This window comes from Mobula hypostoma, chromosome 21, assembly GCF_963921235.1.
Source record: "Mobula hypostoma chromosome 21, sMobHyp1.1, whole genome shotgun sequence".
Taxonomy (NCBI): Eukaryota; Metazoa; Chordata; class Chondrichthyes; order Myliobatiformes; family Myliobatidae; genus Mobula; species Mobula hypostoma.
In genome coordinates, this window is record NC_086117.1 from 53,023,529 (window position 1) to 53,049,187 (window position 25,659).

Consider the following 25,659-nt stretch of genomic DNA (forward strand, 5'->3'; position numbering starts at 1 on the left):
TTAACATTATAGGAAATTACTTTTACCAATTCAGTTTGCATTTTTCTCTAGTAGAAAAAAAGCACTCTCCTTTTCTAACCAAACAGTAAGCAATCCCTTCTCAACAGTAAACCAAGACATATAACCACACCCTAGACATTTCTGAACGTATAACATTTGAAAATTTTCCCCGACTTCCCACAGTGAGGCCTGAGCACCGACCCGCCTCAGTTCAGAGGGATAACCTCTATCTTCACCCTGTGTTAGAGGGCCCTCAGCAGTTTGAATAATCATAGAGAATTTTCTCCTATTTATGTCTCGACCATATTGCTATCATTCAAGTTATTCCGCCTAGATTATTTTCAGTTACCAGTTTTCATTTTACTTTTAAGTCCGATTTACTCTTTTCAGTCATTTCTCTTAATTAATCTGTATTCTCTGTACATTCGCGTCTGAATATTTGCAGCTTTTCCTTGTAGTTTGACACTCTGGTTCGAGTGGAGCGTCCTCGCCCCACTAACTGCCACGACTTCTGCCGAATCCTCTCCAGTAGCGACTCCGGTTGGGTGATAACTTTAATAGGTAGTCCCCGGTCCGCCAGGTCCGACGTTGCCTCCTCCACCGTAGCGTAAGTTTTTGTCCCTTCGTCGTAAAAGACTCTCAGCCGAGCTGGATACAGGGTCTGGAATCTGATGTTTTCCTTCAGGACTCTCCGTGTTTCCGTATATTCCTTCCGTCTGGCAAGAATCCCCAGTGCGTAGTCGTGGTCTAAACTGATTTTACAGTTGTTCTACATGAAACCTTTCTTTTGCCATGCTCTTTTAAGCACCTCTTCCTTCGTTCTGTAACTGAGAAATCTGACCAGAATCGATCTGGGCTGGGCGCCTGCCGGAGGTTGTGGTGCCAACGCGCGGTGAGCCCTTTCTATCTGTAGGTCTTTTGCGGCCGGTATATCAAGGTTCTCTCTAAGCAGCTTCTCCACGAAGGGAATCATCAATCCGGGTTTACCTTCGGTTCCTTCGGGAACTCCGTAGATCCTCACATTTTCCCTTCTCGAGCGGCCTTCTTGATCTATTAGTTTCCACTGGGGTTGGTCTTGTAGCTTCAGCATTTCTGCTATCACTTCCTCGGCATTTTGTAGCTTCTCTTCAATTCCAACAATCCTCGCTTCGGCTTCATCTATCCGCGAGTTAGTTTTTACTATTTCTCCTTTAATATCTTCCAGCTGTTTGCTGTTATCTTGTCGGAACTCGCGAATCTCTCCGAGAATCAAAGACAGAGTCACCGATTCCCCCTCATTATCTCCGTCCTGGCTTGCCGTGGGGGAGCCAGGCCCTTCGCCTTGCTGCATCTCTTTATGTTTATCAGCCTTCGAAGCGGACTTTTTATTCTTGTTCTTAGACATCATCCTTGCCCCTTTTATTAATATAGTTATGCAATATTAAGTATTTGTCTAAATTCGATTTTGGGGCAGTTTACCTTCTTTTTTGTCGAGAGACCTTTTCCTTATGCCGCCATTCCCTTGATGACCAACCTGATTGTCCATACCCTGACTAATTAGATACCTATCAATCTCCTCCTTAAACATCCTCAATGATCGGGCCTCCACAGCTGTATGTGGCAACGAATTCCATAAATCCACGACCCTCTGGCTAAAAAAATTTCTCCTCATCTCTGTTTTAAATGGGTACCCTCTAATTCTAAGACTGTGGCCTCTTGTCCTGGACTCACCCACCAAGGGAAACAGCCTACATCTACTCTGTCCAACCCTTTCAACATTCAAAATGTTTCTATGAGATCCCCTCTCATTCTTCTATACTCTAATGAATACAGTCCAAGAGCCGACAAACGCCCCTCATATGTTAGCCCCTGCATTCCAGGAATCATCCTCGTAAATCTTCTCTGAACTCTCTCCAACATCAGAACATCCCTTCTAAGCTAGGGGGCCCAAAACTGCACACAGTATTCCAAATGAGGTCTCACCAGTGCCCCATAAAGCCTCATCAACACCTCCTTACTCTTACACACTATTCCTCTTGAAATGAATGCCAACATAGCATTTGCTTTCCTTACTGCCAATCCAACCTGGTGGTTAACCTTTAGGGTATCCTGCACGAGGACCCCCAAGTCCCTTTGCACTTCCAATTTTTGAATTTTCTCCCCATCTAAATAATAATCTGCCCGATTATTTCTTCTTCCATAATGTACAACCATACATTTCTCAACATTGTATCCCATCTGCCATTTCTTTGCCCACTCTCCTAAACTGACCAAGTCTCTCTGCAACCTTTCGGTTTCTTCAACACTTCCTGCTCCTCCACCTATCTTGGTGTCATCTGCAAACTTAGCCACAAAACCATTTAATCCATAATCTAAATCATCAATATACATTGTAAAAAGAAGCGGCCTCAACACCGACCCCTGCAGAACACCACTAGTTACCGGCAACCAATCAGAATAGGATCCCTTTATTCCCACCCTTTGCTTTCTGCCTATCAGCCAACGCTCCACTCATTCCAATATCTTTCCTATAATTCCATGGGCTCTCATCTTATTAAGCAGCCTCTTAAGTGGCACCTTATCGAAGGCCTTTTGAAAATCTAAATACACAACATCCACAGCCTCTCCCTTATCAGTCTTATTTGAGATTACCTCAAAAAATTCCAATAGGTTGGTGAGGCAAGATCTTCCCTTCACGATACCATGCTCGCTTGGGCCTATCTTGTCATGCACCTCATCCGGTCCGGGAGACTTATCTATTCTTAGTCCATTTAGCTTCCCAAGCACTTTCTCTCTAGTAATCTTGACTGTACTTAAGTCTATTCCCTGAGACCTCTGGCTATCAGGTATGTTGCTAATGTCCTCCACTGTGAAGACTGATGCAAAATACTCATTTAGTTCCTCTGCCATCTCTTTGTTACCCATTATAATTTCTCCAGCATAATTTTCAATCGGTCCTATATTAACCTGTGTCACTCTTTTACTCTTCATATATTTAAAAAAAACTCTTAGTATCCTTTTTTATGTTAATTGCCAACTTCCATTCATAATTCATCTTGTCTTTCCTAATGACTTTCTTAGTTTCCTTCTGTAAGTTTTTGAAAGTCATCCAGTCCTCAGTTTTCCCACTAATTTTTGCTTCCCTGTACGCCGTTTCTTTTGCTTTTATTTTAGCCTTAACCTCTCTCATTAGCCACATTTGTGCCATTTTTCCATTCATGATTTTCTTTTTTCTTGGAATATATTTTTCCTGTACTTTCCTTATTTCTTTTAGGAATTTCATCCAATTCCACTCTACCGTCCCTCCATCCAGCTTACTTTTCCAATCTACTTGGGCCAGTTCCTCTCTCATACCACTGTAATTTCCTTTGTTCCATTGAAATATCGATATACCTGATTCCAGCTTCTCCTTTTCAAATTTGAAACTGAACTCAATCATATTATGATCTCTACTTCCAAGGGGTTCCATTACGTCCAGCTCTCTAATCGCCTCAGGTTCTTTACACAGCACCCAATCCAAAACAGCCGATCCCCTGGTGGGCTTCTGGACAAGCTGCTCCAAAAAGCCATCCCGTAGGCATTCTAAAAACTCCCTCTCCTGAGATCCAGTACCTTCCTAACTTTTCCAATCCACTTTCATATTAAAATCCCCCATAATTATCTCGACATTTTCCTTCTGACACGCTTTTTCTATTTCCAGCTGTAACTTGTAGTCCACATCCCGGCTGCTGTTTGGAGGCCTGTATATAACTGCTATTAGTGTCTTTTTAACTTTGCCATTTCTTAACTCGACCCATAAGGATCCTACTTCTTCTGATCCTATGTCCCTTCTTTCTAGTGATTGATATCGTTGCTTACCATCAGGGCCACGCCACCCCCTTTACCTACCGTCCTATCCTTCCTATACACTGTGTATCCTTGGACGTTCAGCTCCCAATCACATCCATCATTTAGCCATGACTCGGTGATGGCCACAGTGTCATATCTTTTAACCTGTAGCTGTACAACAAGGTCATCCACTTTATTTCTAATATTGCGTGCATTTAAGTACAGTACATTTAGATCAGTATATGTTACTGTTTTTGCTATATTTTTATTGCAAAACAAATCATCCTGTCTATTCACCTGCCTGATCTTCTTACCATTTTTGCTGCACAGTATCTTTGACTTATTTCTATTTTCCTCATTTCTTCGACCCTAACACCCTGGTTTCCTTCCCCCTGCCAACTTAGTTTAAACCCTCCCTAACAGGTATATTAAATAATCCTGCCAGAATATTAATACCCTTTGAGTTCAGGTGTAACCCATCGTTTTTGTATAAGTCATACCTCCCCCAAAATAGATCCCAATGATCCAAGAATTTGAAGCACTGCCCCCTGCACCAGTTACTTAGCCATACATTCATCTGCTTAATTCTGCTATTCTTACCTTCATTAGCGCGTGGCTCAGGCAGTAATCCAGAGATTATTACTCTGGAGGTCTGGTTTTTCAATTTTCTTCCTAGCTCCCAGTAATCTTCCTTCAGGACCTCCTCTCTTTTTCTGTCTATGACATTGGTACTAATACGTACCAAGACTTCTGGCTGCTTGCCCTCTCTCCTCAGAATACTCTGGACCCGATCTGACACATCCCGTATCCTGGCACCAAGGAGGCAACACACCATCCGGGTATCCTTGTCCGGCTCGCAGAATCTCTTGTCTGTTCCCCTCACTATGGAATCCCCTATAACTACTGCATTTCTCCTTGCTCTCTTGATCATGGCACAGGGCAGAGTGCCAGAGTCCCGTTCGCTGTGGTCTTCCTCTGTCAGGTCTGCCTCTCCAACAGTATCTAAAACAATATATCGATTTCTGAGGGGGACTGTCACAGAGGTGATGTCCACTATCTCTCTATAGGTATTATCAATCACCTCCTCACTTTCCCTAATTAGCCAAAGGTCATCAAGTTGCAGCTCCAGATCCCTAACATGGTTCTTAAGGTCCTTTAAGTCCCACCCAACCTCAGTGGTAAAAAGTCTGTTTGCATTTACCCTATCTATGTCTCTCATAATTTTTATACCTCTATCAAATCTCCCCTCAATTTTCTACGTTCCAAGGTTCATGCATGGTTCCAGTTTGAGAACACCCTAGTTATATTCATTGGGTAATTCATAGATCAAACATCAGTATGGCTTGGTATCCAACTGCTCTACCCAAGACCACAAAAAAAGTGCAGAGTTGTGAACACAGTCCTGTCCATCACAAAACCAACCTCCCTTCTATTCCCACTGCTTTGTGAAAGGAGCCAACAAAATCAAAGACCCTTTCCCACTTGAGTCATTCTATCTTCTCTCACTTCTTTGAGTAACGGTTCATAGCATTTGGCAGGCCAACGTAAGGTACAATACTCCCACCTACTGAGCATCATTCAAGCACACCAACTCCTGTTCTTCCAGAAAGTCTTCCTCCACTATCCCTTTCACAGTTATGTCACTACAACCTCACAGTACTGTGAGCATTAAAATCTCATGACTATTAGCTAATACATTTCTAGCATCTTATTGTAGGGTTTAGAAAAAGAAAAAATAAAACATTAACAACCCTTCTTTGACCGTTAGCTAACAAACTTCTAGCATGTCATTGGAATAAAAAGAACAGGAAAAAAAGAAAAAGACATGAACAACCTTTCTTTGAATTATGAATATAATTTACCCCTCTTTGTAAACCACCATTAATACCTTCCAGAGTTAAGTCTTTTACTTCTAGTTGTTTTTTGCAGCTTTTAATATATTTATTTTTTCTGTCCTACTTTTAGTTTGTGCTGTAGAATTTATCACATCTACCGTGAAAGTGACAAGCTTTAGTTTATCAACAAATCTTCTGTTATAAAATCATGCACTTTACACAGACTGTAATCTATCTGTATTCTGCCTTCTTTCTTTTATTTAATTCCTGTCTACTTGCTCTCATCACAGTACAATAAGCCACTGTAATTCTCAATTTGCTGCTTATTGTTCCATTCCCCCAAAACCTGCCATTTGCCTTCCTCCATACAACTCCGATCACCCAATACCACCTCTTGTTTGCTACCTTCGTATTCTTCATTAATTTCTGACATCTCTACCCCCACATCCAAATTCTCTCTCAAAGCTTGGTTGCAACGGGATCACTGTGCTTTGTTTCACTGCACTCTGTCCAGGAGCAGTGCGGGTGGGAACCTTTATAATGCTACTCAAAGTTCAAAGTAAATTTATTATCAAAGTACATATATGTCATCATATACAATCCTGAGATTCATTTTCCTGTGGGCATACTCAATAATCTATGTTTGAAATGAGGTGATAGCCAAAATAAAAGAAAGTTTTTCATTGCATCTCAACACACATGTCAATACTAAACCAATACTAAATGATGGGGAAAGGCCCACCATTTCAACTAAAGAGCTTCAGATTGAAAACATTTCAAAATTATAAGATGTTGGTGAGGCCAAATTTGTACTGTGTGCAGTTCTTGTCACCTACCTGCAGGAAAGATATCGATAAGATTGAAGGAGTACAGAGAAAATTCACAAGATGTTGCAGGGACTTGAGAATCTGAGTTATAGGGAAGGTTGAATAGGTTAGAACTTTATTCCCTGGAATGTAGGAGAATTTGATAGAGGTATACAAAATTTTGAAGGGTATAGATAGGGAAAATGCAAGCAGGCTTTTTCCACTGAGATTGGGTGAAACAAGAACAAGAGGTTATAGGTTAAGGTTGAAAGGTTAAATGTTTAAGGGGGAACTCGAGGAAAGCTTCCTCATTCAGAGGGTGGTGCAAGTGTGGAACAAGCTGCCAGCAGAAGTGGTGGTCGTGAGCTTGATTTCAACATTTAAGAGAGATTTGCATATCGATGGGAGGGGTATGGAGGGTTATGGTCCGGGTGTGAGTCAATGGGACTAGACAGCATAACACACAAACTAGAGAGGTCAAAATACTTGTTTCCATGTTGTAATGTAAGACATAACATTCTCAAAACTAGGACTCCGTGATTAGTGCTAATTGGGTATCCCCTTAAATAATACAAGTAACACAGAATCCCTAGCCTATCAAAATAAACTTAACAATTTTGAAAAAGAAAGCACTAAGAGATTGCATTACAAAGAGCAAGTCGCTTGAGAAAAAAACACAAGGAACTCTAAATGATTAACAACTGTCATTAAACAATGATGAACCAATTCAGATGCTCTAAAAACTTTGGAGTCCAATGCTCTCCGGCTGCCCGCTAAAGCCTGAAGAGCTCATTACAGTAGGCGTGTAGACTGGTAGATTAATTGGCCGGTGCAAATTGTTCTTAGGGCAAAGATGAATGGACACTGGACAGAATTGATAGGAATGTGGGTGAATCATAAAGATGAGATTAGTATAAGAATATATAAACTTGCTTGGTGGTCACTATGGACTAGGTCGGTTGATTTACCTGTTTCTGAGCTATAAGTCTATCATCACTGCTCTATATAACTGGAAGACAATTCTAGTACTCAAATGCTCTTGCAATAAAATACAGACCAAGACTTCCGTTAGTATGACTTCAAGAGACAAGATTGTTTATTGTAATGTCAACTAGAGGAGAATAAAATAATTGTTACTATGGCTCTGATGCAGCACAAAATCAAACACCAAAGATAAAGAATACATTAATGACAATAAAAACCACTATAAATATAAATACACAAGATAGCTAATATACATAGATTATTTGTATGTCCATAAAGTGATGCTCGACACAAGAGTGTCTGTACATAAAGTGACTCTGAGAGGAAATGATAAAGTAGTGGTGGTTGGGGTTGCGGAAGGGTGGGTTAGTGGGTGGAGGTGTCAATCAGCCTTACTGCATGGTGAAAGTAACTGTTTTTGGGTCTGGTGGTCCTGGCGTGGATGTTATGTAGCCTCCTCCCTGATGGGAGTGGGACAAATGGTTCGTGAGCAGGGTGGGTGGGATGATTCATGCTATTACTGGCCCTTTGCCGTCACCTTTCTGTATGCATGTTCTTGTTGGTGGGTAGACTGGTGCTGGTGATGTGTTGGACAGTTTTGACTTCCTGTTGTAGAGCCATCCTGCCTGCCGCAGTGCAGCTTCCATACCACACAGTGATACATTTCTCTACTGAATATCTGTAGAATGGTGAGAGAGTGTCTGCTGGGTTCTTGAGTGGGGGGGGGGGATTCGAATAAGTGATGCTGCAGATTGTAACATCAAAACTGAGCTGTTGGCCTCCCCTCTTGCTGTGACAGACCGATAGGGCCTGTTGAGATGTCGAAGTGTTGGGATGGACTGTTTTTGATGGACTCAAGATTATGGTCCCTGGGGACTTGCTATTAGTTGTATGGTTGGTGGTGGTGGTGGTGGTGGGGGGGGGGGTGGCTGATGATTTCTCTGAAGCTGGGGAGTGGGGGTTGATGCTTTTACTGCTGCTTTTGTGGGAGGGGGCTATGCCGCCATTGTAAAGGTGTTGGTGGGGGTGTGAGCGTATCTGCATGGTAATGTTCAGTAGTTATTAACAAGTCTGACTTTTATTACAAAAGGATTTGATTGCACTCACCACTATTCCAATTATGTAGAAGAGGGAGTGCAGCAAATGTAGTCCAGGTGATTTCTAGGGTGGGATAGAATCTTGCTGTGATTGGAGTAATTGGGCAGACAGGCCCAATTCGAGTTCTAATGCGCTTTCCCGAGGTAGAATATATAATATGTATCACTTGGCTGGGGTGTATCGTATCAGGAGCCAACTGTATCCAATTAAGGCGGTCAGCCATTCAATAAGTAGGAGGGAAAATTGCTTCAGGAGAGGTGAATCTACGCAGGTGGCTCGATAGTTCAGTACGTTCTTATGTTTAGACCATAATCAGGATGGAAGGCCATAGGTTTTCCGATATTAAGGGAATCCGATTGCAGGATAGTGCTCCAGAGTGGTGAGAATTAGCCATGGTGGGTGCGAAAGGTTTAATAACCGAAGCTGCTACTACAGTCGGTTAACACAATCAGAAGAGCAACGGCAGTCCGGAAAACGGCTTCGTTTTAACGGACATGCGGCTGTGATTTAAACAAAACCGAGGAGCTGCCGACGCCCTTCGCGGCGACCGCCGGACTTTGGCGCCATTTTCCGCCCGACCTGCCCACTAGACATGCGCAGTTCGCCCACAGAGCCCGCGCGCCTGACCATCGACAACGCGCGGAGCCCCGCTGGGGTCGCGCATTTGGTCACTGAGTACGCGCGGGGTAACGCGGGGCTGCGCGGCTGACCTGACCACGGGGCTGCGACCGTGCGACGCTCGAGAGGGAATCCGTTCCGACTACTTTGGAGACGTGTAGCTCCGGTTTGGATTTATTTGGTTTCTGTTCGAAAGTTCTATCAATAAGTACAAACTACTCTTTTAGAGGTAGTTATCAGATTGACAATATCCCGGTGTGTGGTTTTAAAGTTGGAGGTTTGAGACCCTGACGATTACGCGGAAGGTTAAACACGGTAGTGAGTAGGGACACGAGTGCGGGTGATGGTGTTAAATGATTTGATTCGCGGACGCGAGTGTCCGGTAAACCCACCGACACTCCCCGTCCGCGCCCCACCCTGCGGGCGAGTGTCCGGTAAACCCACCGACACTCCCCGTCCGCGCCCCACCCTGCGGGCGAGTGTCCGGTAAACCCACCGACCCTCACCGTCCTCGCCCCACCCTGCGGGCGAGCGTCCGGTAAACCCACCGACCCTCCCCGTCCTCGCCCCACCCTGCGGGCGAGCGTCCGGTAAACCCACCGACACTCCCCGTCCGCGCCCCACCCTGCGGGCGAGCGTCCGGTAAACCCACCGACACTCCCCGTCCGCGCCCCACCCTGCGGGCGAGCGTCCGGTAAACCCACCGACACTCCCCGTCCGCGCCCCACCCTGCGGGCGAGCGTCCGGTAAACCCACCGACACTCCCCGTCCGCGCCCCACCCTGCGGGCGAGCGTCCGGTAAACCCACCGACACTCCCCGTCCGCGCCCCACCCTGCGGGCGAGCGTCCGGTAAACCCACCGTCCGCGCCCCACCCTGCGGGCGAGCGTCCGGTAAACCCACCGTCCGCGCCCCACCCTGCGGGCGAGCGTCCGGTAAACCCACCGTCCGCGCCCCACCCTGCGGGCGAGCGTCCGGTAAACCCACCGTCCGCGCCCCACCCTGCGGGCGAGCGTCCGGTAAACCCACCCGCGCCCCACCCTGCGGGCGAGCGTCCGGTAAACCCACCGACACTCGCCGTCCTCGCCCCACCCTGCGGGCGAGTGTCCGGTAAACCCACCCGCGCCCCACTCTGCGGGCGAGCGTCCGGTAAACCCACCGACCCTCCCCGTCCGCGCCCCACCCTGCGGGCGAGCGTCCGGTAAACCCACCGACACTCCCCGTCCGCGCCCCACCCTGCGGGCGAGCGTCCGGTAAACCCACCGTCCGCGCCCCACCCTGCGGGCGAGCGTCCGGTAAACCCACCGTCCGCGCCCCACCCTGCGGGCGAGCGTCCGGTAAACCCACCGTCCGCGCCCCACCCTGCGCGCGATCGTCCGGTAAACCCACCGTCCGCGCCCCACCCTGCGGGCGAGCGTCCGGTAAACCCACCCGCGCCCCACCCTGCGGGCGAGTGTCCGGTAAACCCACCGACACTCGCCGTCCTCGCCCCACCCTGCGGGCGAGTGTCCGGTAAACCCACCCGCGCCCCACTCTGCGGGCGAGCGTCCGGTAAACCCACCGACCCTCCCCGTCCGCGCCCCACCCTGCGGGCGAGCGTCCGGTAAACCCACCGACACTCCCCGTCCTCGCCCCACCCTGCGGGCGAGTGTCCGGTAAACCCACCGACACTCCCCGTCCTCGCCCCACCCTGCGGGCGAGTGTCCGGTAAACCCACCCGCCCCCCCACTATCCGCGCCCCACCCTGCGGGCGAGCGTCCGGTAAACCCACCGACCCTCCCCCGTCCGCGCCCCACCCTGCGGGCGAGTGTCCGGTAAACCCACCGACCCTCCCCATCCGCGCCCCACCCTGCGGGCGAGTGTCCGGTAAACCCACCCGCCCCCCACCGTCCGCGCCCCACCCTGCGGGGGAGCGTCCGGTAAACCCACCGACCCTCCCCGTCCGCGCCCCACCCTGCGGGCGAGCGTCCGGTAAACCCACCAACACTCCCCGTCCGCGCCCCACCTTGCGGGCGAGCGTCTGGTAAACCCACCGACACTCCCCGTCCTCGCCCCACCCTGTGGACGAGTGTCCGGTAAACCCACCCGCCCCCCACCGTCCTCGCCCCACCCTGCGGGCGAGTGTCCGGTAAACCCACCGACACTCCCCGTCCTCGCCCCACCCTGCGGGCGAGTGTCCGGTAAACCCACCCGCCCCCCACCGTCCGCGCCCCACCCTGTGGGCGAGTGTCCGGTAAACCCACCCGCCCCCCACTGTCCGCGCCCCACCCTGCGGGCGAGTGTCCGGTAAACCCACCCCCCCCCCACCGTCCGCGCCCCACCCTGCGGGCGAGTGTCCGGTAAACCCACCGACACTCCCCGTCCTCGCCCCACCCTGCGGGCGAGTGTCCGGTAAACCCACCCGCCCCCCACCGTCCGCGCCCCACCCTGCGGGCGAGCGTCCGGTAAGCCCACCGACCCTCCCCGTCCGCGCCCCACCCTGCGGGCGAGTGTCCGGTAAACCCACCGACCCTCCCCGTCCGCGCCCCACCCTGCGGGCGAGTGTCCGGTAAACCCACCGACACTCCCCGTCCGCGCCCCACCCTGCGGGCGAGTGTCCAGTAAACCCACCGACACTCCCCGTCCTCGCCCCACCCTGCAGGCGAGTGTCCGGTAAACCCACCCGCCCCCCACCGTCCGCGCCCCACCCTGCGGGCGAGTGTCTGGTAAACCCACCCGCCCCCCACCGTCCGCGCCCCACCCTGCGGGCGAGTGTCCGGTAAACCCACTGACACTCCCCGTCCTCGCCCCACCCTGCGGGCGAGTGTCCGGTAAACCCACCGACCCTCCCCGTCAGCGCCCCACCCTGCGGGCGAGTGTCCGGTAAACCCACCGACCCTCCCTGTCTGCGCCCCACCCTGCGGGCGAGTGTCCGGTAAACCCACCCACCCCCCACCGTCCGCGCCCCATCCTGCGGGCGAGTGTCTGGTGAACCCACCGACACCCCCCCCTGTCCCACCCTGTGGGCGAGTGTCCGGTAAATCCACTTGCCCTCCCTGTCCTCGCCCCACTCTGCAGGCGATTGTCTGGTAAACCCCCCCACCCGTCCGTGCCCCACCCTGCGGGCGAGTGTCCGGTAAATCCACCGATCCTCCACCGTCCTCGCCCCACCCTGCGGGCGAGTGTCCGGTAAACCCACTGGCCCTCCCCGTCCTCGCCCCACTTTGCGGGCGATTGTCTGGTAAACCCACTGACCCCCCCCCGTCCACTCCCCACCCTGCAGGTGAGTGTCCGGTAAATCCACCAACCCTCCCCCCTGTCCCACCCTGTAGGCGAGTGTCCGGTAAACCCAGCAGTCTTCTCCGTCCACACCCCAACCTGTGAGTGTCCGGCTAACGGGAAGGGTATAGCCAGCAACATTCCTCATCCACACCACACTCTGTGGGTGAGTGACCACTAAACCCACTAACTCTTCCTGTCCACACCCCACCCTACATTGAGTGTCCATCTCTTCCCTCCTCCCCCCCCCCAAATGAGGAATGTCTGGCTAACAGGACTGGTCAACCCACCTCAGGAGTGTGGTTACACCCCTCCCGCATCATACCCCACTCTGTGGTAAGTGACTGGCGAACGTAACCGGAACCAGTCGATCTGATGTCCCTCTCATAGGGTCCGGTAATGAGCTGATTATATCCCCACCTTGGGGTATGTGTGTGAGGCACACCAGACTGGTCACCTCTATCCCCCCCCCATCCTGAATTCTGGTACAGAGCCCGGTTGCATACCCTCCCTAGCCACTCTACAGTGTGTGAGTAAGACCCCACTGGACCTATTACCTCTACCACTGCCCCATCCTGGGTGGTACAGTACCAAACTCAGTCACTCACCACCTGTCCAAACTCAGTCACCTGTCCACGCATCGCTCTGTGGTGTGCAATTGCACCCCACAGGGCTGGAACTGGTAATATCCCACTCTTTACACAACCAGCAGATTGGACCTGAGATTGATCGGCCCCTATCCTCCCTGGAACCAAACCAGGCATCCCCTCTCCTCTTCCTCTTGAGAGGGGATCTCATTGAAGCCCATCAAATATTGAAAGGCCTACTTAGAGATTATGCTCCCTATAGTGAGGAAGTTAGGACCAGAGGGAACAGCATCAATACAAAAATGTTCAAAGTATACTTTATTATCAGAGTACATGTATATCACTATATACGACCCTGAGATTCATTTTCCTGTGGGCATACTCAGCAAATTTATAGAATAGCAACTTTAACAGGATCTATGAAAGATCAACCAGAGTGCAGAAGATGACAAACTGCAAATAACCATACATATAACCATATAACAATTACAGCACGGAAACAGGCCATCTCGGCCCTTCTAGTCCGTGCTGAACTTTTACACTCACCTAGTCCCACCGACCTGCACTCAGCCCATAACCCTCCATTCCTTTCCTGTCCATATAGCTATCCAATATAACTTTAAACAACAACATCGAACCTGCCTCAACCACTTCTGCTGGAAGCTCGTTCCACACAGCCACCACTCTCTGAGTAAAGAAGTTCCCCTTCATGTTACCCCTTAACTTTTGCCCTTTAACTCTCAACTCATGTCCTTCTGTTTGAATCTTCCCCACTCTCAATAGAAAAAGCCTGTGCACATCAACTATCCCTCTCATAATCTTAAATACGTCTATCAAGTCCCCCCTCAACCTTCAACGTTCCAAAGAATAAAGACACAACTTGTTCAACCTTAATCTGTAGTTTAGGTGATGAAACCCAGCTAACATTCTAGTACATTCTAGTAAACCTTCTCTGTACTCTATTTTGTTGTCATCTTTCCTATAATTTGGTGACCAAAACTGTACACAATACTTCAAATTTGGCCTCACCAATGCCTTTACAATTTCAACATTACATCCTAACTCCTATACTCAATGCTCTGATTTATAAAGGCCAGCATACCAAAAGCTTTCTTCACCACCCTATCCACATGAGATTCCACCTTCAGGGAACTATGCACCATTATTCCTAGATCCCTCTTCTTCTGCATTCTTAAATGCCCTACCATTTACCATGTATGTCCTATTTTGATTAGTCCTACCAAAATGTAGCACCTCACACTTAGCAGCATTAAACTCCATCTGCCATCTTTCTTTTTCTTTTTCAATCTCTTTATTAATTTCAAAGTATAGAAACAAAACATAGCAATAATACAAATAGTAGGAGAAATATTGTTACACTTAGGAAAAGTAATTCTAAAATCAAATGGTGTAAATTAACAAAGCTCCCAATCATGTAGAACTGACAACGGATAATACAAATCAAAAAAAAACTGAAAAAAAATCATGAAAAAGAAAAAAAAAACAAAACCAAAAAAAAACAAACCCCATCCCCAAAGAAAAACAGAATTAATCAACTAAACTAAAAGACTTGGGCAAAACTAACAACTTAAAAATGGAAAAGAAGAAAACCTTAGTGCTGACGACTGCATTCCCCTCCAACAACAGTACAGAGAGATAAAACAAGTTTGGAAATGATCAAATTACATCAAGTGAAAATGCTGAATGAATGGCCTCCAAGTTTTTTCAAACTTAATGGAAAGGTCATAAACTGCACTTCTAATTTTCTCCAAATTCAAACACACCATAGTTTGTGAAAACCAATGAAATACCTTAGGAGGGTTAATCTCTTTCCAATTCAGCAAAATGGACCTTCTAGCCATTAAAGTAAGAAATGCAATCATCCTTCGTGATGAAGAGGTTGAATTATTTAAGTCTATCATTGGTAGTCCAAAGATAGCAGTAATTGGATGAGGTTGTAAGTCTATGTTTAGGACCGTTGAAATAATATCAAAAATATCTTTCTAATATTTCTCCAACAAGGGACATGACCAAAACATGTGGGTTAAAGAAGCTATCTCGAAATGGCATCTGTCACATATTGGATTAATATAAGAGTAATAACGAGATAGTTTATCTTTGGACATATGAGCCCTGTGCACTGCTTTAAACTGTATCAACCTATGCTTAGCACATACCGAGGATGAATTCACCAACTGAAGAATTTTTTTCCTATTTCTCAGTCGGTATATTAATCTCAAGTTCTCTTTCCCAGTCAGCTTTAATTTTATTAGAAGCATCAGGACATAAATTCATAATTATATATAATTGCTACTACACTTTTCTGAGAGAGATTTAAATCTAAGATTTTTTCCAAAATATCCATTGGATATGGGTGTGGAAAATTAGGGGAAACAGTAATTAAAAAGTTTCTAATCTGTAAATATCTAAAAAAGTGAGATCTGGGTAAATTATATTTATTAGAGAGTTGATCAAAAGACATAAAACAACTATCCAAAAATAAATCGCGAAAAGATATTATACCTTTGGTTTTCCAATCAAAGTAAGCTTGATCCATCATGGATGGTTGAAAAAGAAAATTTGATATAATGGGCCTTGCTAGAATAAATTGATTAAACCCAAAAAATCTTGGGAATTGAAACCATATACATAAAGTATGCTTAACTATTGGGTTATTCATTTGTTTATATAATTTAAAAGAAGTAAAAGGAGGTGAAGTTCCTAAAACTGAACCCAAGGAAAACCCTTGTAATGAATTAGATTCAAGATTTACCCAATGAGGGTTTAAAGATATGTCCAAATCTCGTAACCAAAATTTTAAATATCGAATATTAACTGCCCAGTAATAAAATCTAAAATTCGGGAGGGCGAGCCCCCACTCCTTTTTAGATTTCTGTAGATACCTTTTGCCTAACGTAGGATTTTTATTCTGCCAAATATATGAGGAAATTTTTGAATCTATGTTATCAAAAAAAGATTTTGGGATGAAAATTGGAACCGATTGGAATATATACAAAAATTTGGGCAAAACGATCGTCTTAATAGCATTAATCTGACCAATCAAAGACAAAGAGATTGGCGACCATTTGGTAAATAAAAATTTAATCTGATCAATTAAAGGTAAAAAATTAGCTTTAAATAAATCTTTATTATTTTTTCGTAATTGTTATCCCTAAATATATAAATGAATCAGTAACCAATTTAAATGGTAAACGTCCATAAGTAGGTACATGCTTATTTAAAGGGAATAATTCACTCTTATTAAGATTCAATTTGTAACCAGAGAAGTTACTAAATTGAGCTAACAGATCTAAGATAGCAGGAATTGACTTCTCCGGGTTAGAGATGTATAACAACAGATCATCTGCATATAATGATAATTTATGTATTTCGTTTCCACGGGTAATACCAACAATATTTGGCGAGTCACGAACAGCAATTGCTAAAGGTTCAAGAGCAATATTGAATAGTAAAGGACTAAGAGGGCAACCTTGCCCAGTGCCACGAAAAAGACGAAAAAGAGGAGATCTATAATTACTTGTACAAACTGAGGCTACCGGGGAGTAATATAACAATTTAATCCAAGATATAAATGTCAAATTAAAATTAAATTTCTCAAGAACATTAAATAAATAAGGCCATTCAACTCTGTCAAAGGCTTTCTCAGCATCTAAAGAGATAATACATTCCGGGGTAGTAAATGAGGGGGTATAAACAATATTCGTTAACCTCCTAATATTACAGGATGAATAGCGATTTTTAATAAATCCGGTTTGATCCATAGAAATAATTTGAGGTAACACCTTCTCCAATCTAGTTGCTAGAATTTTTGAAAAAATTTTGAGTCTACATTCAGAAGAGATATCGGTCTGTATGATGCATAATCGGTAGGATCTTTATTCTTTTTAAGAATTAAGGAAATAGAGGCTTCGTAAAACGATTGTGGTAATTTACCTAAACTGATTGCTTCCTTGAATATTCTAGACAATTTAGAAGAAAGAATGGAGGAAAAAAATTTTTTAAATTCCACTGTAACCCCATCCGGACTGGGTGCTTTACCGGAATTCAATGATGAGGTTGCAGTTATTATTTCTTCCTCTGAAATGGAAGTTTCTAATGATAGGGACTCTTCGGTTGATAATTTCAGAAAACTCAATTTACCTAAAAAATCATGCATGAAATTAGAATCATGAGGAAAATCAGAGTGATATAAAGAGGTATAAAATTCTTGAAAGGTTTGGTTTATCCCAACATGATCAACTGTGAAAGTATCATCCTGTTTGCGAATCTTAGTAATTTGACATTTAATCGAATCAAATTTCAATTGGTTGGCCAGTAATTTACCTGATTTATCGCTATGAATATAAAAATCACTTCTAGTTCTCATTAATTGATTTTCGATCAAGGATGTTAATAATAAGCTATGTTCCAATTGGAGTTCAACTCTGTGTTTGTACAGCTCCTTACTGGGAGAAATAGCATATTTTTTATCGACTTCTTTAATTTTATCAACCAACAAAAGTATTTAATTGTTAACACGTCTTTTCAAACCGGCCGAATAGGAAATAATCTGACCACGGATATAAGCTTTAAAGGCGTCCCAAACAGTTCCATTGGAAACTTCTTCTGTAGTATTAGTTGAAAAGAAGAAATCAATCTGCTCCTTTATAAATTTGACAAAGTCCTGATCTTGAAGCAAAATAGGGTTAAATCGCCATTGTCTGCTAGTACAATAACGATGGAAAGTTTCATTGGAGCATGATCTGAAATAACAATACTGTCATAATTACAATCAACTACATATGGAATCAAACGAGAGTCAATCAAGAAATAATCAATTCGAGAAAAAGAACGATGAACATGTGAAAAAAAGGAGAATTCCTTATCATTTGGATGTAGAAATCTCCAAATTTCTGAAATCCCAGAATCCAACATAAAAGAGTTAATAATAGTAGCCGACTTATTCGGTAAAGCCGGACTAGCTTTGGATCTGTCCAACATGGGATTCAAACATAAATTAAAATCACCACCCATTATCAACATATACTCGTTTAAGTTAGGAAAGGAAATGAATAAGTGTTTAAAAATTCAGGATAATCCACATTCGGAGCGTAAACATTAACCATAACGACCTTTTTATTAAAAAGTACCCGAGTAATTAACAGAAATCTGCCATTAGGATCTGAAATAATGTCTTGATGAATAAATGTAATTGAAGGATCAATAATAATTGAAACGCCTTTAATTTTGGCTTGAGCATTTGAGTGGTATTGTTCCTTCCAAAACTTAAAGAAGCGTTGATTGTCCTCTTTCCTTACATGAGTCTCTTGTGCAAAAATAATATGAGCATTCAGTCTTTGGAACACTTTGAAAACCTTTTTCCGTTTTATTGGATGGTTTAAACCATTTGTATTCCAAGAGACAAAATTAATAGTATGAGCCATAATTGAGAATTAACCCTTTGGTGAGTAAGGGGTTAACCATAATGTGAGCTCATGAAATCGGAAGAGGAATACATGATTAGAGAGGAACTGGAAATCTCGACACTGCGGACATCTTTGTAGTTCTGAATCAGCCCAATAGAAAAAATTAGAAAAGAAAAAGACTATCCCCTCCCCCAACCCCAAGAACCCAGAACTAAGCCAAAGAAAGCTGAAGAAAGCTCTAACTAAAACTGCCATCTTTCAGCCCACTCTTCTAACTGGCCTAAATCTCTCTGCAAGCTTTGAAAACCTACTTCATTATCCACAGCACCACCTATCTTAGTATCATCTGCATATTTACTCATCCAATTTACCACCCCATCATCCAGATCATTTATGTATATGACAAATAACATTGGACTCAGTACAGATCCCTGAGGCACACCACTAGTCACCGGCCTCCAATCTGACAAACAGTTTTCCACCACCACTCTGGCGTCTCCCATTCAGCCACTGAAAACTGAAAAAGCGTGTGTGAGCAAGGAGGCCTACAAACCTGACTCAGTTACACCAGTTCTGTCTGGAGGAATGGAACAAAATTCCAGCAACTTAGTGTGAGAAGCTTGTGGAAGGCTACCCAGAATGTTTGACCCAAGTTAAACAACTTAAAGGCAATGCTACCAAATACTTACAAAGTGTATGTAAACTTCTGACCCACTGGTAAAGTGATGAAGAAATAAAAGCTGAAATAAATCATTCTCTCTACTATTCTGACATTTCACATTCTTAAAAAAAAGTAGTGATCCTAACTGACCTAAGACAGGGAATGTTTTCCAGGATTAAATGTCAGGGATTGTGAAAAACTGAGTTTAAATGTATTTGGCTAAGGTGTATGTAAACTTCTGACTTCAATTGTAGATGTGCTCAATGGTTGGGAGGGGTCTACCTGTGATAGACTGGGCCATATCCACTATTTTATGTAAGATTTCTGTTCAAGAGCATTGGTGTTTCCATACCAGACTGTGATGCAGCCAGTCAATATACTTTCCTGTACACATCTATAGAAGTTTGCCGAAGTTTTACATGTCATGCTGAATTGTGCATTCTTTGTAATTACACGTGCTGGGCCTAGAGCAGGTCCTTCAAAATAATAACAGTGAAATTTAACATTGCTGACCCTCTCCACTTCGGATCTCTCCTGAAGTCAATAATCAGCTCCTTGGTCTTGCTGATAATGAGTGAGAGGTTGTTGTGACACTACTCAACCAGATTTTCAATCCCCCTCCTTTATGCTGATTCATCACCACCTTTGAATCGGCCTGTGACAGTGATGTATCAGCAAACTTAAATGTGGCATTGCAGCTGTGCTTAGCCACACAGTCATACAATAAGTGTAAAGCGAGCAGAGCAGGGGGCTGAGCACACAGCCTTGTGCATCTGCGCTGATGGAAATCGTGGAGGAAATATTGTTGAAGATTTTTCATGGAAAGGATTTCTGGCAAAGTTGGAAACCTCCTCAATGTACAGTGCTGGTATTTCTGGGGCTCTGACACAAGGTGTCAGCTGGACAATGTCAGAATCTTCATGGAGTTTTTTTCTCTTTCTCCAGGTAACTATTAGGAGGTTCGAATTTGTATGCGCATATAAAACACAATGAGTGGAAGAGCCCGTTCGCGAGCCCGTGGCAGGGATCGCTTCCCTGAATTAAGTTCACACCCTCTTGCCCCAATGCCGGTATGTCTTTTTGCTCATTTGCAACTTAGATAATATAGATCATATTCAGTAAGTATAATCTGCGTGTCATCTATTGCCATTTCAATATTAATAAGAAGCATTTTACATAAAAATCTAATGACACTGACAGCTACATCCTGATGCAAGAATTTCTGTAATTGTCTAAAAGTTGAACTGAACACACTCAATGAGCTCCTGACTTCAAGAAACAAAACTAATAAATCCCAATGCCACGGGTTTAATATCATTGGCATATGTTGTGTAATGTGTTGTTTTGCCTCTACGTTGCAATGCATAATAAAGCTATACACACAATCAAAAGTATGATTAAGAAAGATAGTTAAAGTAGTAGTGCAAAAAGCGAGGATGATAAAAATACTGAGGTAGTGCACATCGTCCATTCTGAAATTTGAGGAGCAAAACCTGTTCCTAAAATGTTGCATGTGGGTCTTCAGGCTCCTGCACCTCCTTGATGGTAGCAATGAGAAGGTGGCATGTCTTGGGCGATTGGGGGGTGGGGGTGGTCTTTAATGATGGATGCTGCCATTTCTGAGGCATCACCTTTTGAAGATGTTCTGGATGCTGGGGAGGCTAGTGTCCGTGACAGTGGTGCAACCAGTTAGAATTCTCTCCATGGTACATCGGTAGAAATTTGCGAGTGTCTTTGGAGTCTTACCACTTCTCAAATTCCTAATGAAATACTGCATAGAACAAGAGGCTTCAGTGATGACGTGTTCGTGAATGGTGACGTTTTTACCTTGCACTGATGTAATTTTTGTTTTGAATAGAACAGTTACTTAAATGTTAGTTCCTGTGTTCAGATTTATTAAGTTATTATTAGTTAAGATGACTATTGAGTTCAAGGGTAGCGGGGTGGAGATATGTCTACCAAAGGAGGTGTAAGGTTCTCTTTCCCTCCGTTAGCCTGCACGTCACCCTTGGGCACGGTGTAGCACCTGCTTTGCTGATCAGGGTCACGTGAAGCCGTGGGAACAGGTGATGGATAGTTGTATGAGCAGCTGGTGCATAATGCATCCTGTTTATGTGACCACTGACTCCAGGCAGACAATCTCTGAAGAGTATTAATAATGGTTGGAGTCACCTGTCTTGTAAAGACACTGCCCAGAAGAAGGCAATGGCAAACCACTTCTGAGGAAAAATTTACCAAGAACAATCATGGTCATGGTCAAGATGATGATCGCCCACGTCGTATGACAGGGACGTAATAATGATGATGACCCTCATAAATACCAGTAAGAGTGAGTTGTGCTGGGATGACACCTGAATGGAAAGATGAAATCTGGAACAAGTTGTATAAATGTACAAAAAGAATTAAATTTTTGAAGGGTGATCTGTTTAGGTCTTCATTCAACTTCCTTAATCAACTTCTTAAATCTTAAAATTAAAGCTAGGCCATTTGGTTTTGAATTTCAAAAATGGCTGTATGGGCCACTGGGACTGGCTAGTAAACTGCTGAATCTTTGAAATGATGAATTTCCACCTTGCAATTTAGGCATCTTCTGCACTACTTCCCTCAATTCCACTCAGCGAAGCGAAGCCTGAACTCCTTGGTCGTGGTCGACAGCGAGGGCAGCCTGGAGGAGCCGGGTCCAAAGATGGTGAGCTTTGATGTTTGCACTGCTTGTATTGTTGGTTCTTGCCATATAAATATTACAACATTTATATGTAAATTTTGTGAGCTTCTGATAGATAATCATTCTGAATGTAAAACCAAGCACTTGTTTGTGTGTGTGAGAATGTGCCCAAGGAGATCAGTGCTCAAACCTTGGACTAAATGTTCAATAAATTCAGAGCTGAAAACATTGCTGTTAGGTTTAGGACTGGTTAATTCTGACCAGTAGTTTCTGACATTGGTAGCATATTTACGTGGTCTTTCACTCTCAACTGCAGCTTCAGTCGTAAGTACAATCCTCCTTCACTAATTTTCTTTTTCTGATAACGCTAGTTATTTCTTTAAAGATCATGGAACATATTTCCTGGTAAATCTCCACTGCACCCTCTAAAACTTACACATCCTTCCTATAATGAGGTGACAAGAACTGAACACAATGCTCCAGGTGTGGTCTAACCAGCATTTTATAGAGCTGCAAAATTACGGCGCTGGAGCTTGGATTGATAAAGGTCCAGTTCTGCAATACACCTTCATAACTGCCCTGTCAACTTGCGTAAGGCAGCTTTGAGGGATCTATGGACATGAACTCCAAGCTCCCTCTGTTCCTCCACACTGCTGAGAATCCTGCTAATAACCCTTTATTCTGCTCTAAAAAGTTCAGCTTTTCAAATTGAATCACTTCACTTTTTTGGATTGAATCCCATTTCCCACTTCTCAGCCCAGCTCTGCTTTGTATCAAAGTCCTGTTGTGACTTACTACAACCACCAACCTTTGTGTCATTTGCAAACTTACTACCCCACCCTTTCACTTCCTAATCCAAGTAATTTATAAAAGTCACAAAGAGCAGGGGACCCAGAGGAGATCCTTATGAAACATCTTAATCTAGACAAAAGGAAGGAGGAAGCTTACTTTAGGAAGCAAGAATCAGACTGGGCTCTGAGGGTTATAAAGTTGTCATGAAGAAACTTAAGGACTTAGAGGAGCGAGAAGGGGACATCAGAGAGCTTTGGCAAGGAGGATTAAGGAAAATACCAAGATGTCCTGCGTGTATAAAAAGGAGGATGATGAGATGTTTCACGTCTTGTCAACCACGTTCCTTTATCCTACCATTCTATCCCTGCCTCAAAAGGATAAACTTATCCAGAATGCCCTGTAAGTGTTCCCTGAACAATCCCCACATTTCTGTTGTGCATATCCCTGAGTGCATCTGTTCCTAATTTATGCTCCCACTTTCCTGTTGAATAGATAATACCATCTGCTCCTGTCTGTCTAAAGCTATGAAAAAGGTCAGGGAGTTGTGGTTACTGTCTCTGAAATGCTCTCCCTGTCACCTGACCTGGATCATTGCCTAGCACCAGATTCAATATGTCCTCTCCTAATCAGCCTGTCCACATTTTGTCAAGAATTCTTCTTGGACACACCTAACAAATTCCACCCCCTCTAAACCTTCTTGTGCTAAGGAAATGCGAATCAAAATTAGGGAAGTTGAAGTCTCCCATGTGAACTACCCTGTTATTTTTACATCTTTCCAAAATCTGCCTCATGATGTGTCTTTTTTGCTATTTGGGGGTGGGAGGGAGGAGGTGTGATTGCTCCCTTCCATGTTTCTGACTTCCACCCGCACTGACTGCATAGACAACCCCTCCATAATGTCCTCCCTTTCTGCAGCTGTATTACAATCCCTGATTAACAATGCCACTATCCCACCTCTTTTACCTCTCTCTATATCCCTTTTGAAACTTTTAAACCCTGGGACGTCCTGCAGTCATTGCTGGCCTCAAGGCTCCAGAGCTTTTGTAGAAAAGCATGTAGGTGCCCGGATATCATGTATGGGTAAATGTTGATCAAATGCACCTGCTGTGAGAATATGTCTTTTAAAAAAAAGTATTCACCATGTCTAAGGTACAATGTCCTGTAACTGAAAATTTAATTTTGGTAATTGTTTGGAGTACCACCCAATACAGTCAAGTTACATAAGAGCATAAGATATAGGAGCAGAATTAGACTATTTGGCCCATCTAGTCTGAGCCTCCATTTCATCGTGGCTAGTCCATTTTCCTCTCAGCCCCAATCTCCTGCCTTCTCCCTGTATCCCTTCATGCCCTGACTAAACAAGAATCTATCAACCTCTGCCTTAAACATACATAAAGACTTGGCCTCCACAGATGTCTGTGGCAACGAATTGCACAGATTCACCTATTTCTGGCTAAAGAAATTCCTCCTCATCTCTGTTCTAAAAGTATGCCCCTTTATTCTGAGACTGTGCCCTCTGGTCCTAGACTCACCCATGATAGGAAACATCCTCTCCACATCCACTCTGTCGAGGCCTTTCAATATTCAATAGGTTTCAATGAGGTCACCCCTTATTCTTCTGAATTCCAGAGAGTATTCGCCCAGAGCCATCAAACATTGCTCAGACATGTGGCATATTTTTATGGTTGTAGAGTCACGGTGTTGCATGGCCGTCATGTTTATAGCCAACTTTTTTACCATCTACATCTGCCTTCCTAGGAGTGGTTGTCTAAATATCTCTTAAATGTGATGATAGTATTTGTTGAAAGGACGAAATTGCTCCACTATACTCAGTTTGACATCTGACAGTTTCTTTTGATTTCTTGGAAATGTAGTTGAGGGGATATCTGCTGGATTTAAAGAAATGTCCTTAATGGAAAGAGGTGGTCGGCGGCGAGATTTTCATGACCTTGGAATTAACACTAGAATGGCTATGGAGCATGTCAAGGATTCCAAAGCAGGTAAAGGCTAATGTGAAACAGTCCAGAGTTTGAAGTTATCTGTAATGATCATATTCTTTAGTTGAACCTTTCTTATATTTTGATTGTTTTTCCTTCTGATTCCAAATCTTCACTGAGGAAAAGTTTAAGTACTGTTCTAAATTACACCAAATAAAACTTTTTTTATCAAAGTATTATTAACAAGGCCGGCTGGTGGCATAGTGGCATTAGTGCCGGACTTCGGAATGAAGGCTCTAGAGTTCGAATCCAGCCGGCTCCCTTGCATACTTTCCATCCCTGCTGGGTTGAGCGTCGAGCTAGCAACTCGGCCTCGTAAAAATAAGAAAGCCTGCTAAAAAAATGCCGTCATGACAGCGTCCCGATGACTCCACTCAGAGTTAAAGGGCTTTCTTCATTTTTATTAACAAAGAAAAATAGCAGACATATTATAATGCAACCAATCATTTTATGCCAGTTACAAAAAGACCCCCCACCCTCAATAAACAAGAACAAATAGAACCAGCTAGACCAGTCAAAAATAGATACAAAGGCCGTGTAAATATAAAGATAGAGCACCTTACACATTCAAATAATTTTTTTAGCATCCATATTTTTGACAAAACTTAAAGAAGGTTGTCAAGTCGTGTTAAATCTTGCAGACTGCCCCCTGACTGAATAGCTGATCTTTTTAAATTTTATAAAGTACATGATATCTTTGATCCAATGTCCATATGTTGGAGGGGAAGAGTCTTTCCTTTTGCACAAGATGAGCCTTCTGGCAAGAAGTGAACAAAAAGCGATGAGCAACACACATAAAAGTTGCTGGTGAACGCAGCATCTCTAGGAAGAGGTGCAGTCGACGTTTCAGGCCGAGACCCTTCGTCAGGACTAACTGAAGGAAGAGTGAGTAAGGGATTTGAAAGTTGGAGGGGGAGGGGGAGATCCAAAATGATAGGAGAAGACAGGAGGGGGAGGGATGGAGCCAAAAGCTGGACAGGTGATAGGCAAAAGGGATACGAGAGGATCATGGGACAGGAGGTCTGGGAAGAAAGACAGGCGGGGGGGGGGGACCCAGAGGATGGGCAAGGGGTATATTCAGAGGGACAGAGGGAGAAAAAGGAGAGTGAGAGAAAGAATGTGTGTA

At 44.4% G+C, this 25,659-nt stretch overlaps 2 protein-coding genes across 4 annotated transcripts in view; one reads left to right on the top strand and one right to left on the bottom strand.

The window, feature by feature from the left end:
* Window positions 1-9,220: 9,220 nt before the first annotated feature.
* piwil1 (piwi-like RNA-mediated gene silencing 1) overlaps window positions 9,221-25,659 on the top strand; it is a 102,195-nt gene continuing 85,756 nt past the window's right edge. The window contains exons 1-4 of one of the 3 annotated variants that reach the window (XM_063074038.1): window positions 9,221-9,314; window positions 20,025-20,149; window positions 21,663-21,768; window positions 24,411-24,536. In XM_063074038.1, coding sequence (XP_062930108.1) covers window positions 20,069-20,149; window positions 21,663-21,768; window positions 24,411-24,536 — 313 coding nt within the window. In that variant the 5' untranslated portion in view covers window positions 9,221-9,314; window positions 20,025-20,068. Of the gene's footprint in view, window positions 9,378-20,024; window positions 20,150-21,662; window positions 21,769-24,410; window positions 24,537-25,659 lie in introns of all 3 variants that reach the window. The other 2 variants (XM_063074039.1, XM_063074037.1) reach the window with 2 other exon arrangements.
* LOC134359717 (uncharacterized) lies at window positions 9,455-10,984 on the bottom strand. The gene has a single exon (XM_063073235.1). It carries the CDS (start codon window positions 10,982-10,984, stop codon window positions 9,455-9,457), a length of 1,530 nt encoding a protein of 509 aa, XP_062929305.1.

Coding starts and splice junctions, on each gene's coding strand:
- LOC134359717 (XM_063073235.1), bottom strand. CDS start 10,984: ATGGGGAGGGTCGGTGGGTTTACCGGACACTCGCCCGCAGGGTGGGGC.